Source organism: Pleurodeles waltl, chromosome 1_2 (genome assembly GCF_031143425.1).
Source record: "Pleurodeles waltl isolate 20211129_DDA chromosome 1_2, aPleWal1.hap1.20221129, whole genome shotgun sequence".
NCBI lineage: Eukaryota > Metazoa > Chordata > Amphibia > Caudata > Salamandridae > Pleurodeles > Pleurodeles waltl.
In genome coordinates this window covers 26,867,504-26,884,529 of record NC_090437.1, presented here as the reverse complement: position 1 = coordinate 26,884,529, position 17,026 = coordinate 26,867,504, and the positions used below count along the sequence as shown (strand labels likewise).

The 17,026-nt window shown below is 41.4% G+C and overlaps 1 protein-coding gene across 5 annotated transcripts in view; it reads left to right on the top strand.

The window, feature by feature from the left end:
• The window catches only part of EPHA5 (EPH receptor A5), a 647,731-nt gene that overhangs the window by 298,205 nt on the left and 332,500 nt on the right, over positions 1–17,026 (top strand). For 3 of the 5 annotated variants that reach the window (XM_069235711.1, XM_069235720.1, XM_069235728.1), the window contains exons 4-5: positions 12,956–13,111; positions 16,077–16,412. In XM_069235711.1, the coding sequence (XP_069091812.1) occupies positions 12,956–13,111; positions 16,077–16,412 (492 nt within the window). The remainder of the gene's footprint in view (positions 1–12,955; positions 13,112–16,076; positions 16,413–17,026) is intronic. The other 2 variants (XM_069235739.1, XM_069235747.1) reach the window with 1 other exon arrangement.

Here is a 17,026-nt window from a genome sequence, read left to right as displayed (position 1 = left end):
GCATTTCACAAGTCAGGTGTAGCAGTCGTATGAATGCAGCGGCATGAATACATATCTAGGAAACAATATACAACGCAGTGAGAAATGGAAATTCATGTGTTTGGGTATTAAACACGAAACACCAGTTACCTATACATTCACAAGCTTCCCAGATACACAAAATCCAAAGCACTCACAATGCACTTGAAGGCTATATCTAGGTGCACTGGGCAACAATTTTCAGAGCTAATAATTATGAGAGCATGGGGATGGGTGGAGGAACAGAGAAACATTTGAAAGTAGAGCCTTCTTTAATCATAAGCTAACAAAATCCTCTCTTTGACAAGAGAGTGCACCTGCACTCATTGAGCTGCAGAGCATTCCTGTCACAACAGTTCCGATCAGAGCACAACAGTTGGTCTTTTCCGGCTTGGGAGGAGGAGGTGAGAGGGATGAATGTTGCAATAAAATTCAAGCAACTACAGCCTGGAGCACCCACAGTGTAACACAAGCAGAAAATAAATAGTCCCTGGAACTAAGAGATAAAGAACCAGTGCATAAATATCCTACACTTAGGCTCTACTTTGTGAGAGGAATGAAAGAGAAGAAGGAGGGACAAAGAGGAAGGACTGCCCACTAGCAAGCAAGGAGTTATAAGAACAATGAAACAAACAAATGAAAAGCAGAGGGTGGCTTTAAATCCACAGAAGAATTATACTAAAGAATAAAAGAAATCATAAGCTTGACCTACCAAAAAGTACATCCGTTGACATAAGATATCAGACCACAGGAGGCTGGTCCATTGTGGAGGGGGCTAGTAACATTCTGCGGCCCTCATTTTCAGTTAAGGATCCAGAGATATAGAGAGAATGGAATTTATTATTATGGCTTTTATTTCTTGCCTCCCAGATCCCACCCTTATGAGGTAAGACCTTCAGAATTCAGAAGAAACTGATACATCTGAAATTTTGGGTCCTTTTCTGCAGGTTTTCTCTGAGCCTTGGAAATGTTCCTCTCACATGTACCACATGCTCTGAACAAGTGGGATATGTTAGTCATAGGGGCCAAAGTGGATTGTTGTGAAGGGGACAGAGCACAAGTTGAAGGTACAAGTGGGTAGACAGCATCTACCCATTCTTTTCACAGTATGGACGCAGTCTACCATGCCAAGAGGCTGGGCCCCGTAAAGATATGCTAAACTTGTTCCGGTGTAATTTTAAGACATCGGGACACATTCAGCAAGGCCTACTCATTATTTGCTTTTATTCAGAGTAGCAATGTGCAGGTGGGGAGGGGGCTATCAAATAGCATCTGGGCCCTTAACAAAGGTTGAAGTAGAGGGGAATTAGGCCTCCTTTTGTTGGAGTATCCTGGCTCGTAGCTACTGAGAGCCTCACATCTAAATGCAATGGAGGGGGAACAAAGGCACACAGCTTATCACTTCATAGTTATTTAAAAGAGACACACTTTTGACCTTGTTCAGTCCATGTATATAAGTGATATGCATGCTCTGTAAGAATTTCAGGTGTGTTAGTATGTCCCAGTATTTACACAAATAACAATTTAAATGCCTCTATTTTTTTTCTTTTATAGCACTGTAGCACTACTCATCTCAATGCAAGGTGTCACTGTGCTTTACATTATAGATATACATTATACATTGACATTAAATCATATTTGTGTAAATCAATATATAGGGTGTGCTACATAAGAAAGTTAGTGTTACAAGATGTAGGAGCCACATGTCCTTCATAGCTTACTGTGCTATATTAGAAGAATTAAAAATGTATGAACTGAAAGTAACAAAAGGATTTCTGTGTTAAAACTGTAAACCACTCACCCATTTACATACAATGAAAATCTGTCCTCTGATTGTTATTCAATGTGCTCTGCAGGAGACATATTAACACTCTATGTTACTTTGATTCAAAACTAGGACTAGACAAAACACAGATCTCTTCAGTAAATATGGTGACTTCCAGAGTTATCTTATCATTATTATTATTCAATGAGATTTAGTTGGCACGCAAAGATTGCTGCAGAAGGTGCCTTAACCCCACAAGGTATTTTAAAATGCAGACTTTGCAACCAATGAAGCTGAACTGTTACCGCCATGTTTCTCCTTGTTGCTAATTTTTTGTGGCAAGGTTTTAAAAAATAAATGTATAAGATGAGCCCAGATTTTGTGTCGGGCATCTGTCACTTTTTTGGCATAACCTGATGCAAAATCTAATTTGTTAAATATTGCAGAGTGCTCAAATGTGCTCATGATAGACCCGCTAAACATATGTGTGAGGTCTTAAGATCTAATGCCACTTCTCGTGATGTCCCTTCCTGTGAGTTAAAGGGTTGTGACACCACTTCCTGTGATGCCACATGCAGTGTCATGCGCCATGATGTCACTGGCGTACTTCCTAACTTGGGTAGTCCTCCCACTTCTTTTTTTTAGGTCTTGTTCCCTGGAATGAGGTGAGCGCGTTGCAGGCAAGCAAAGCTCCAGGGCTGCTGGGATAGCATGGCATGAGCCTTTGTTATCTGGCCCAGTGATTTTTACCAACTGCATTTTTGCATCAGGTAAAAATGGGCCTGGTTTTCCAGAACCTGGTAATTTCAAGTGCATGGCATTCAGAATCGCCAGGATCCTGTAACACCCCCTCCCACCTCAGCAGCTCCTCCATCCAACTCGTACTGGAGCCCTCAGTGTTACATTTAGTCATGAGTTCTGTCACTGTGTAAACGGAACTTGAAGCTCAGAATATATTTTTGAAGTCCCTCTTTTCATTCTCCAGGAAAGTGGCATTGCCACGGATAAGCACTGAAACTCAGGAGCAAAATCCTACTAATTGCACTATTGCTGGAATACTTTTCAAGATTACATAGATTGCATTAATGTCATAGTAACTGTACACCACTCAATTATCATGTGGAAAAAATGATAATTTGCATCAGTCAGTATACACAAATGCTGGTGAAAGATAGTACTGCCACCTGTGCATTCTGTATTCTCTGCAATCTCGGTGGAAATAGCACGGCTAGTTGGTAATGGAAGTCTGTCATCCTCTGTAACACTTGGAAATGTACAGTAGTGCATTGTACTGGCTTTTGTTTTGACATTGGTTTGAAGTCAATCACTGGATTCCAGTACAATAAAGGATGTGAGTCCCTGGTGAGGTGGAATCATGGAAAGCTCTACTGGATTGTAATGTGGGATATGATGCTGTTCTTCAAGATTTGATGATAGATCCAAAGTAAAGATGCCCACCTGACAGGAAATCCATCCTGTGCTCTGCAGATGCTAGTTGAAAAGGAATAAGTACAACCACAAAACAGTCAGTAAGTGCCTTTGATAAAGCCAGAGAAGTGGCCTTCGTTGTAGATTTATGAGGACCAGCTACATGCGAGATATCCAGAATAATCAGTGACCTTGTGTTTGAGCACAGTTTACCTTCATTCAAATGAATCTCTCTTACATGGATAAAGCAAACTTCTGTAATGGATCTGGCCTTACTAAATCTACATTTGACATCACAGATATGGGTGGTCATTCCAACCCTGGCGGTCCATGACCGCCGGGTTGGAGGACCGCGGGAGCACCGCCGACAGGCCGGCGGTGCTCCAATGGGCATTCCGACCGCGGCGGTAAAGCCGCGGTCGGACCGGCAACACTGGCGGTCTCCCGCCAGTGTACCGCCGCCCATTGGAATCCTCCAAGGTGGCGCAGCTAGCTGCGCCGCCGAGGGGATTCCGACCCCCCCTACCGCCATCCAGTTCCCGGCGGTCCGCCCGCCGGGAACCGGATGGCGGTAGGGGGGGTCACGGGGCCCCTGGGGGCCCCTGCAGTGCCCATGCCACTGGCATGGGCACTGCAGGGGCCCCCGTATGAGGGCCCCTAAATGTATTTCACTGTCTGCTGCGCAGACAGTGAAATACGCGACGGGTGCAACTGCACCCGTCGCACAGCTTCCACTCCGCCGGCTCGATTCCGAGCCGGCTTCATCGTGGAAGCCTCTTTCCCGCTGGGCTGGCGGGCGGCCTGAAGGCGGCCGCCCGCCAGCCCAGCGGGAATGTCAGAATTACCGCCGCGGTCTTTCGACCGCGGAACGGTAACCTGACGGCGGGACTTTGGCTGGCGGCCTCCGCCGCCCGCCAAGGTCAGAATGAGGGCCATGGTTTCTGAATCTTATCATTGTGTGATGGAGAGGGTGTTGTATCAAAATCCTTTTTGTGTAATGGTGAATCATAGACTTCAATTGAATTTAATTGAAACCTTTTACTTCACTGTGCATCGGAGTAGTTTAAAGAAAACCTCCCAAGGAAGACAAGTATTCAATAATAAATCAGTAAGCGCCACCAAACATTTTTAGGATACAGTTGAAAGCACTGCATTCAATAGAAGGTTAAGAGTTAATATGTTGGGAAGTACTAAGGCGCCCAAGGAAGTACTAAGGAGCTGAGAGGATGCATTGAGTTTCATCTCCCCTGTAAACCAGGATATTAATGGACGCCTTGCCACTGTGACTGAGTGCAGGCAGGAACAGAACCGGGTGTTTCCAGCAGAGTCCACAAGTGCCTGGAACACAAATCTGTTTTCAACAAGTTTCAACAAGGTGAGCAGTTGTCAACATTTAAAAGATAAGGCGAGGAAGTGTGATACATCATAAAAGGGCCTCAGTGATAAAGTTTGGTCAGAAGGCATACTTTCAGGTTGCACTGTGTACAAAAGGTGACCTTCTCTCACCCTTGACGTATTTTTGTCTTCCTGCTATATAGTAGCCTCTGTGCTCGTTGAATAGTCCTGTCCCTCTTGTGCCCCATCTCACATTACCTCTCCCTACCCCCTTGCTCCGCACATGCTTCTGCCCTCTTTGTAAGTGCTTACCCCATCTGTATGGCTATTGCATTGCTCTCTACACCGAAACCTCCACAAACAATAATCACCTTTACACCTCTTTTATATCTTCTAGATTCTGTGCTTGTCCTTCTATTTCTGTTTTCCACTTTGAACTCATCCCCTTCTAACAATGCCTCCAGGTGAGTGCCTGGCTCCCCCTGTTTCCATGTAGATATCACTTGTCACTTTGTCCCTTCTCCTCATTTCCTGTGATTTCCTCCAAATCCCTGTGCCTCTGGTATCTCATCCCCTATGGAGGGAGGTCCCCTAGGTGAGCCCTGTTCACAAAGGCATAGGTAGGTAAAATTCCATTCACAAAATCGGGAATTCATTTTAGCATTTTACTTTGGTCTAACGTACAGCTCTAATACGAAACTTCTATGTGATGAAGTCTGCTTGTAGTGACAGTTTGTAGGTGTGTCAGATTGTGCCCACTTTGTATGTTGATGAACACCCACAAACTCACATCTTTGTCGGTATTCTCTGAATTTTTCCAGGTAGCTGCCAAGTTAATACATTTCCTCCTGTCACTTTCACATTATTCATTACATTATTGGGCTGTAGGTTAACGGATCTCTCCACTGGAAAGTCAGCCCGTTTTTGGGATTCATTTCCATATGCAGAAATGTAAACTTGTGCATTCAAAGGACCTGACTCACAAAGGTAAATTTGCACTTATCTGTCAGTTAAGATTGTTTAACATTCACAAAGTTATCTTAGGAGTAGTGTCTTTATGAACTGCGAGTCTCTGAACATAAAGAAGATAGGACTGTCCTATTTTTTTATGGATGGAGACTCCGTAATCGTAAAAATACTACTAATAAAGGACCTTTGTGAAAAGCAAGCAATGGTAAATTTACACAAAAGTATAAGGTTGTCTTTATGAAACAGGCCCATAACGTATAAACGGATACACAGTCCTGGGAATCTGTGACATCTGAAGATTCCTAGGATTACTCTTTGAGAATTCCATAAAAATTGGAAATATACTCCAAACGTATCCTTAAGCCTAGCAGGGCATGTTTCCGACTTCACGAAGCAACGTTTGTGAGTCAGACCCAAAATGTCCACTAGTCAGTTTGTATGCCCGTCTGTTTATCTTGACTGCTCAAAGCACCAGCAAGTGACTAAAAGGTACAACGTGACCACTTTATAAAACACTGAAAATAAAATAAATGCATTTGAAACAGGAACTGACAATAGCTGCACGGGCGAGTTTCATAATCTTTGGTTCTGCGTTTTTCAAAGGTTTGCCAATGTTTGCGAGAATTTAAAAATTAGACATTCTTTTCACCTAACTTGTAAGAGACTGAAATCCCATGAGTCTCACATGCCCATTTGTCATTGCTCAGTGTGCATCATAGTGATGCAAATTCTAAAGTAATCCTTATTATTAACGTTCCGTAATTCACTTTTAAATCAAACTTGAATGAGATGGGCTTTTGCCCGGTGAGGTTGAAAGCATCTTAATTATTTCTCTCACGCCGCCCTTTTTTCTGACAGGTCACAGAAGATTGTTCGGCCTAGCATTGTGGCAGACATTTTGTGTGAAATGACACTCTTAGCACAACTCGCTTGAATGGCAGCGTGGACAGGAGTTCGAGCCGTGCTTGAAGGACGCTCGTCATTTGGTTTAGGATCCCCGGCCTTTGTGCTGAACACAACAAAAGAGTTCAAGCTGTGAGGCGAAGCTCGCTGCTGAATCCTGTCAGGGCCGTCATACATATACATGACCGCTAGAGGAAATGTACTGTGCAGCGGGCGTGTCTGGCCCAGGGCGCCTGTCAGAGTCCGCACTCTCCTGTGGGAAGTCTCCTCGCCGTGACTCAAGGCTGTCTTCCGTAACCCTGGGTGTTACTAGTTTAATTTCTAAGGCATATTGGAAAGCTGCTGCATGCGGCGCGTGCTGCATTATTAAGAGGCTTTTTGATGGGGTCTGAGGAGGCAGAACGAGACTCATAATGTTCTTCAAATGCACATCACTGTTTGGCCTGAAATGAGCCCTCCTTATGCTCCTTAAGACCTTGGGGGTTAATATAGTGAGGCTGAAAATGAAAATCTCAATAAAGCAACAGCCCAAGGTCATGAACAGCAGTCTGTCTCCTTTCGTGTTTGCACACACATTGTAAAGATTAAAACTAGCATACAAAAACCCTTCTGTACATACAGTCTGCACATATCATTTAGCGCACTGCCTTCATTAAAAACAAAAAAAAATCTGTAAATTGACTCATGCAGTTAAAAAACAGTTTTTTTGCCTATAGTTTGTGAATTTCGAAGCTATGAAATCCCACACAATTTATATAATTTTATGTAGTGGAAAACTGAGATGAACATGGAAATGTCTCACTGGACAAGTTTTCTCTTAAACCAATTCCCTTTTTTAAAGCTCATGTGAACTTTGAACACAAAGCATGCCCTTGCATTGAATTTTCATGCAGGATACCGTGAAATTTACTTTTGTGAAATTTGGCATAATTTTAAAATCAGTTTTGCAATCTCTTGCACTTAATGGGGCATCACTTTGAGGACAACAGTTAATGTAAAGCACCTGTCAGTGGAATCCCAAGCAGCCACCTGAAAATGTCAAACCAGTATTTAATCATCTACTGAAAATTTGCCTTGCTGAGGTCACCTCAAAGGAAATGAATTAGACACCAAAACTAAACCGCTTGATTAGATGTTAGTTCAGGTGGCTGTTGCCTTTCCTATTAAAATAGCAACAGAATGGTACGTTCCGGCTGCGGGTGCATGAACCATGACCACCACTCTCTCCATTTTATCTGGCAAAGAGGCACTGTTGCTACAGACGCGTATGAAATCATCTTTGAACTCGCACTGACAGACTGCTGCACCTTCAACTAGTCATGAACCACCAGGGACCAATAAACATGACTATGAGGGTGTGAGTAAAATGTCATCACTCATCTCTGGCTACGTATTTTAACCAATGAATTGCACCACGTTGTCCTGAATTAGTGAAAATCTGTGCCCATCAAAGAGCTATGGCTTTTCTTTACTCCTAAAAGCGTGGCAATGGCAGTGGCTGAATAGCTAAAATTTGACGTAGGGCTGGGGTTGTGCTTCACTGGTTACCCGCCAATGATTGGTGCAAACCATATTACAGCATTTCTGATGATGGATCTCGGAGTGACAGTGCACATTACCAAGTCGCTAATAATTATTAATGACAAGTAAGGTGCTTACATGCATCAGGGTGTCATTTCCCCCATGCCTTTCTTTTCTTCCAGTCAAACTGTCTTTTTTAGTGTGAACAGCTCTGACAAAACAGCGTGTTAGGATTCTCAGCACCAATGACTACCGAGCTAGGTTTCTCCCCTCCACCAGATGCTTTCTCCAGAGGAGGAGATGGAGCAAGTGTTTCCTTGTTGGTAGAAGTCTGATGACTGCAGAAGAAAAAGAAATACATCATGGGGGTTATTACAACTTTGGAGGAGGTGTTAATCCGTCCCAAAAGTGACGGTAAAGTGACGGATATACCACCAGCCATATTACGAGTCCATTATATCCTATGGAACTCGTAATACGGCTGGTGGTATATCCGTCACTTTACCGTCACTTTTGGGACGGATTAACACCTCCTCCAAAGTTGTAATAACCCCCCATATCATTAATGAATGGGGAACAGGAACCCTTTCAGTTTTTTATGAAGTCTAACGCATAGTCGATTTTTCTAAACATCAGAAGGTTAATATCCGAAAATGTAGCTATTGTGCAGGAAAATAACCTCCCGTTGAATATGGCATTATTTTTTTCTTGTTTTAGGAAGACTGAGATTAACTTATCTCAGGGCTTGATTTGGATCTCGGCAGAGGGGTTACTCCGTCGCAATGGTGATGGATATCCCATTCGCCAAAATCTAAATACCATAGAAAACAATGGTATTTAGATTTCGGCAGATGGGATATCTGCCATCATTGTGACGGATTAAGCCCTCCACCAAGATCTAAATCAGGCCCTACATTCCCTGTTTAATTGGTAATGGCATATACAATAACCTCATGTTTTCTGGCCCATTGTATAGAAAATGAGATGAGCCCCTGAGAGCAGTTGGAAGGTGCCTCTTTGAGGATACAACATTGAGAGATACTCTGTGTGTTGCTCTGGGAGTTGCGATGTTAATGCTGTAGCATATGATAGAGATCTTATAATTGGTTGTGGATAACCTTTTGAATTTAATTTTAGATGCCAGGGGTTGAGACTGAATGTGCGCAGTGTTTTACTGCCTTCAACAATGCTTTTCTTTCACTAGTACCATCTGAGGTATTCTCAGTGTAAGAGTATGATCTTAATGCCACAGAGACCACAGAGTTTTGAGAGGCAGGTGGTCTTGGGAGGAATGTGTGGTGCACCGTGCCTCTCTTGTTTTTATGAGGCTCTTGTATTGCAGATGCCCTTTGTGTTGATTGGAGTGCTGGCTTTATGGCTCAAACATCTTGCTTAACAGACATGCACTGGGAGACAGCAAAGGCATGGGGTGGACTTAATATAGTAGCGGAGCATGTCAACATTGTTGGCTTTTGGATATATTAGACAAGGTTCAGTGAGGGGTCTAGAAGGTAGAATTTTGAAGGTTGTTGAGGTGCATTACACAAACCTCGGCAGGTTAAGGCAAGGTCTCACTCCAGTCAAATAGGAAAGATTTTATGTAAAAAGGGGTGTGCATAGCAGAGAAAATGAAGTTCGGAATGCATAATGGCTGCATGGGTCGTGAGGTTGAGTGAGGAGCTTTCCAGTAGGGATTCTCTTGGTAAATTGATGGGGTGAGGGGTAAGTCAGGGTCATGAATTTCACCAATTTAGGCCCGGATGGATGTTGATAGGATGAGGTTGGAGAAGTCAACAGGAAAGTGTATCTCCTAGCCTGGGAGAGGCAGAACATTAAATGGAATCATAAAATGAGTGAGTGATTGAGAAGATGAGGTGTTCAAAATTTTGAGTGTGTGGTTGGGTTTACCATGGTATGGTCGCTTCCAGTTTTGTTTAGACAGTGTTGGTGGATAGTCTGAAAACAGTCTTAGACACAGTCATCGGAGGTGGACGTGGATTTAGGCCTAACCCAGAATTTAGGAATAATGAAGGTTTCTAGAGTGTGGTGAAATAGGAGACCACAAATATTAGAGCACTGAGTGAGCATTCATGAGCATGGGTGATCTGGGGTGTGAGGGAGCTGATGTGAATGAGGTTGTATTGCTGCATTTGTGAAGTGGATGGGTGTGGTGATGTTTGTTTTTAAATGGCTGAGTTGGGCCAAAGTAGGGAAGGGGGAGGATGTTTGCATGTGGAAGACATGATGTCATGCTTCTGTGCCCAGTATGCCCTACCAGGGGGATCACCAGAATAAAATTTAGGGCATTATTTAGAGTTTGGAGGGTAGGGTACATGCACTAGCAGCCAGGGGAAAGGCCTGACACTGCTGTTTCCGAGAGTAATCCTACCGAAAACATAGGGCCACATCACAAATCCAATTTATTTCCTGCAGCAAATAAATTTATCAGCAGCTTGAGCCATCTCACATAAAAATGTATTTATCTAGGATATTTGCATATATGAGCAGTAAAAGTTGCCAGGACTCTTTTAATTTCTTGCAAAAAATATTATTTACTAAATTTACATAGCACACCCTGAAAGGCACATGTTATGTGCATTATGGTGCTAACTTCCAGTACTGCGTAATTTATCACTGACTGTGGGCGCTAGCATCAGTTACCAACTTAAATATAGATAAGACTTATCTGTTTGTGGGATACGACCAGTAGCTCTCAATCTTTTCACAGATGGCCAGCTACTTTGTGATGATGAGGGCGTAAGCAGGCAGTGCTATTTTTCTCCATAATTTTGCCTTATGCATCTATATTCTTTATTCTTTAAAGCCTATGACACCCCCAGTGCCCTTTATGTGACGTATTATTACTGCATCGTAGAAGGTTAACTACTTACCACCGTGCAGCGAGGATTATGCTGGTCATATTATCACACTGATTTAAAATATCATCCCGTACTGTTTGTATTGTGACCGTTTTCGATTTTTGAATTATTTATTATTTGTTCCTGTTGGCATTTCAATTGATGAAGCCATCACAATTGATTCAGTTCCATTCTTTCAGTGTGATATTTACTGTTGTACTTCGCTTTTGTTCCCTGGACAACGTTTCTTGGTATTTATTTCATATATTTGCACAGAGATAAAGGTCAGTTGCTACCCAAGGGCCAAGGCTCTAAACAGTTAATAGGTCATGTTCAAGACGAGCAACTGAAGGAGAGAAGGAAATGAAGCAGGAATGAGAATGGCGCTGGAAGAAGGAGACTCATAATAACTTCGTAGATATTCCACCTTATTAATATTGTTTTGTATTTCAATGTCTAATTCCTATCTAGGATCCTCGCTTTCACAGAAAGTCATAAAATATGAATATAAACATATTACATATAATTATATCGAGTAACTGTGTAATATGGTCGTATGTTGCTTTTAAGGATTCACGTAAAATCATAAACAAGCTTGAAGGTGGAATTGTTTGTAAATGTAACCAGAACTCTGAGATGGCAATGTAGGACCAGATTACTCATGTTACCCACTATGTGTCTTTATATCACATGTTTATTTGGGATAGTTAACTTGGAAAAGCTGTTTTATTCAAAGTACAGGTATCAATCTGCACTCGTTGGAATTAGAATGTGTGTGTTGTGTTTATCTTTCATGAATAAATTCTTAATAAAATAGTAAACGATGGTGAGGGCCAGTGTAATAATGCAGCTCTGTGGCTACAGCTCTTACTGCACATTGATGGTTTCATCATATTTGGCATGAATTGCAGATTTCAAAATAAAATCTGTTCTAACTCAAATGAATGAGAATAAATGATGTTGCCAGTGAATGTACGACACAAATCTGCCCTCTTGCTGTATAGCTTAGATAAACTCGCCACCTATTTGTTCCCCCATGCTGCATAGTCCTAGTAGGCCTGCCAATGGCAAACTATGCAGAGTACTCTGGGACTCTGTGATGATGAAATGCATAATTCACAATATTTGATATATAGTTATCTACACACACACCCATCATGCATGCACACAAGTGCACTCACACACGCAGATTATGAACTCGGAACATAATAGTGAAATCCTACTTTCCAGGCCATCGTTTGATGCCCTCTCCAGATGCATTAAAGGACTGATTAAGAGTCAGACCCTGCTCCCCATGCCAAAACTGTTCTTCCCTTTCTATTCACTACCATTCCAGCCCCCCTCCCTCCAGCCCACCCCTCAGGGAGCCACTGCTCCTGTTTACCACGTACTCAGAGAAGGTGGTACTTCTGTGTGTGCAAAGATGGACCCCATTCCGAAGCGTCTCATAATAGGTGAAATTCCATGCTAGGATACTAACTTGAAATGGTACTTATGGATGCTGGGAATCTCTACATTGACTTACACTTAACTTATAATCAGGGCCTGAACTTTTGAAATCCAGTCTATCTGTATGATATGAATGGCATTGCTGTATGCAGTAGACTCCAGCATGTGCAGTGTCACCTCTAATCTGCAATTCAAGGAGTTATATACTCTTCTAAAAGCGTTTCAAGCAATATGTATGATCACTCAGTTAGCAAACCTTGGCATGACCTCCAGGATATCTTAGTTTAATATAGTTCCCTACTTATTATTGGAAATTTTTGAAACATGTATATATCCTATTTTTTGCACAGTTCCAACATAGATGCTTCCATTTCCTGGATATTATGGTATTTTGGGTCTTACTTTCCGCGATTTCCATCGTCCCTTCATCCATGTGCAGAATGTAATATTTCTTGTTTTTTTAGAATATATTTGATCCCAAACCTGTTTTCATAAATTGTATTTCTTTCATGGAACTCTGTAAGCAATGGTTTCTGCTCTTCCTTAAGAAATTAGCTGATATTAGCTGATATTGTTGATTCCAACATATTGCAAAATATTTCAAAAGTAAGGCTTAAGAAATGTACAATGTGCTGATTGTTGCATTGCTTTGGTAGCTGCTAGATTAGAACTGAAGTGCTAAACCGGTTTTCTAATTGTCTTTTCACAGTCTGCAAACCTGGATTCTTCAAGGCCTCAGCTCAAAGCCCGACCTGCAGCAAATGCCCACCTCACAGTTACACTCACGAGGAAGGATCTGTCTCCTGCCTCTGCGAAGAGAACTATTTTAGGAGGGAGTCCGATCCGCCTTCGATGGCTTGTACAAGTAAGTACTGGGGCAGTTCATGCAACCGAATATCTGCCATATTCTACATTCTGTCAAAATATCGAGTTTTTGGTGTCCATCTGCAGTTACGTCGAGGCTACAATACTGGTTACCAACAAGTAGTCAAGATAAATAGAAGCAGAGACACGAATAGTAAAGCTATGATTCCCTGTGCATGCTTACCTTGACGTTATGTTAATAGCTGACATGCAGGAGTCTCTATATGTGCAGGTCGGTAATACTGACCTAGGTACTTTAACGTATTACTTTTCAGTTAAAAGCAATTCAATGGAAGTTAAGAGCTGACTTTCTCAAAATCTTACAAAGTATGAATAGGTTCACTTCTTGGAAAGGGGTCGAGCACTCCAGTCACTAGCTTTTCAGTTCCAGCTGGAAGGCCATGATGTCACAGAAACGTCAATAGTAATAAGCAAATAATACATTATTTTATATATGCCAGGATGGGATTCATCTGCAGGTCTAACTCTTGGCCTCAGAGTATGCCCATTTGGAACCAAGCCCAGTTATTAACATTTCCTGTCTTCCATCCTCCACGTTTGCAATTCTCTGTTATAGCAAATTGTTGATATTTTAATGGGCTCCAGAAAAAAAAAATTCAAAGGCTGGAAAGGATTTTGAAAAGGGAGTTATCTATGCCTTGAATGAATACCGGAATGTTCTCGAATCAAGGATGTTTACTCTCAGCTATAAAGACAAAATAATGGATGGCAGATACACCTACAGTGGGTGTGTCAGCTTTAGATTTCAAAAACAGAGAATAGGTTACATCGAAATTTATGTTTATAGTTTGGGGAATCGAGAAACATTCAAACGTTTGCTTGGAACAGTAAAAAATTAAAACCTTACCCGAGACCTCTTAGGCACTTGGGAGTTCCCATTAATCATGGTTTGAATCCCCACTAAAAATAAAAATGAACGTACCAATGTGAAGCACAGGGCTGCCATTTTGAAGTGACTAGGTGCTCTGCAAAGTTGGTAACAAAAAGTTTTCGGAAGCAGATGTAGTGCTCCTTTTAAAGATCCCAGAAAAATAAAAGGTTGATTCAGAAGAGTAAGCGATATTTTTCAGTCCTTTCACTGAAACACCCTCTTCTGATATTTCGATTAAGAAGGCTTCCTTTTCTGTATCACAAAAAAATCAATTAGAAATCCATTTCCCACATAAGTCAACCCATTGGTAAAGCTGCCCACATGTTGTGGGTGAGAGTTTGACGTCCTTTTAATTTCAACGTATGCCATGTAGTCATACTATGAATATCAGACTTTACCACCCATCCTATTACCATAAGGTATTTTACAACGCTGTTTTTACAATGTGTTGTACCTTTACAATTCATTGTTTTACCACGTTATACTCTGCTACACAAAAAAAATGTTTGTATATACACACGTGTGTTTATTTTTCAAACGTTTAATGGTTGAAAAATGTATATGTGTGTGTGTGTATATATATAACATATGTGTATATTCACACACATACGCACACACACACACAAATCCACCCACCCACACACACACACACATATATATAAATATCACAGAAGCACACTTACAACCAGGAAGAAAAGACTGCACTTTAAGATGCTGTCTTCAGATGCATTTATTCATAATGATGTGTTTCAGCTCTACAGTGCTCTTCTCAACTACTGTAGTGCCAAAATGTGTCACAATGAATAAACTTGTCTCATGATATCACCCTAGATTGCGAGCTCTTCTTTCTGGTTGGCAGAATGCTTTTCGATTATTGATGGAGCGGTGTCCATCTGCCCTGACCCGGCATGGGTGGTGAGCCTTTCGTCACCTATTAAAATCCCCTTAGTAACCAGCACCCCCGCATATTCCTTCCGCTTAAAAAACCTTTACTACCCCCTTTTACCCGGTCCATTCCTAAACCCTAAAAAACTCTTATCAGCCTTAACTCCTACCACTCCCTTAAATACTTAAAGCCCTCCACTACCGCTTACCCTACCCACCCCTGAACTCTAAAATCTATTACAACCCTTCCCTTGAACCTACAGAACCTACAATCAAGTAAACCTGTTAGCCCTACCATTTCATTCTCCGAAAACCCCCTTAGTATGTTTTTCCCAATTTATCCCTGAATCTTAAAAACATTTATACATTTTACTCTTAAATATCCCTTAAACTTAAAAATTCCTTACTTCTTCTGCTCCTATCCTCCCCTCAGACCTTAAAATTACTTACCACCCTCTACTCTTACCCATCCCTTAGATCTAATAAAAACTAACCTTTACCCTTTTCATACTTAACAATAAGAACCCTCTGTTGCCCATGAAACTTACCCACCCTGAAACCTAATTATTATTTTTTAAATGATTTTAGTGATCTATCTATCTATCTATCTAAAAAACAAAGGTTACAGGGACGTTACAGTTTGCTTCTGAATTTACTTGTACAAAACAATAGAAATTCAGCAGTTATACTTAGAGTTCTTTCATGTAACTCTAGCTCATGCCTTAAGGTAACTATATCTTGCGCCCTACTATACACAGCTTTTCTGAAAAAATGTGACTGCTAATGTATCATTTGTAGTTTGAAGGTTGTTATAGAGGTTGTCATGACTGCTGTAATATCTGTGTTAATTAGCAGTGCATGGCGAGGGTGTGAGTTATAGTTACCTTAGGGCAGAAGTTAAAAGTTACTTGAAAGAACTATAACTGCTGAATTTCCCAAAATACATGAACCTTTTTTCATGTATTTTAAGTTATTTAGACAATCATTTCATTTGTGTAACTTTGTTAATTAATGAGTATCCTGAGATTTGTGGCAGCAGGGTGTTTTCACGACAGTGGTTCTTGTTCTTGTGAGTTGGATGATTGTATCTTTTATGATCCTAGCACTTGTGTTTTGTTTGAAGTGAGGGAGAGTGGTGATTTGTTGTATCATAGCACAATTAAAAAATATACTTCTCTCTGTAAACTAGGGCCCCCATCAGCTCCTCGGAATGCCATCTCCAATATTAATGAGACCAGTGTCTTTCTGGAATGGATCCCCCCAGCTGACACCGGTGGAAGGAAAGACGTGGCTTACAACATTGTGTGCAAAATGTGCACTGCTCACTTAAGGCAGTGCGAGGAGTGTGGCAGTCACGTACGGTATCTGCCGCTGCAAAGCAACTTGAAAAACACCTCTGTGATGGTGGTTGATTTGTTGGCCCACACAAACTACACTTTTGAGATTGAGGCAGAAAATGGAGTGTCAGAACTAAGCCCTGGGGGAAGGCAGTTTGTGTCTCTAAATGTGACCACCAATCAGGCTGGTAAGTTGAACTTTCAATATATGCTTTTCAATGATCTGCTTTTCTACATTTCTGAAAGATGGTCGTTAGCTGAAAAATGTTATAAAGCATCTTGGGATGAAACTATTGATGGTGATAGAGCGGAACGTGGTAACAATTTACCTGCGTTCGGATGCTCTTTAGGTCGATGAATCTTTTGACTAAGTGGGAACTCTCTGTACTCTTAATCGGTCAATCTCATCAAATCGATAATCAATAACGAACATAAGCAACACCTTGAACAACATAACACTTAACAATTAATCCAGAATACATTTCGGCGAACCCTGACCTTTCAGTCAGGAATAACCACACCAGTTTATTGCAAAGTTAGTGAATTTATTTCCCTATATTAACAAAGCTAGCACGATATGATGTGTCTCAACACCAAATGATAAACATAAATGAACATTAATAGCTGTCCATATCGTCGAAACAAGTGTAATCTATGTAGCATCTGAATCACAAGGCATTCGATAATGGCAATGCAAAGCACTAATACGATAATCTGCAATGGGCTAATTGCGTACATTTAGTCAGCATAACAAGATCTCAAATTGCATCGTGCGGCATATGGAATCCTCATCTAACCTCAA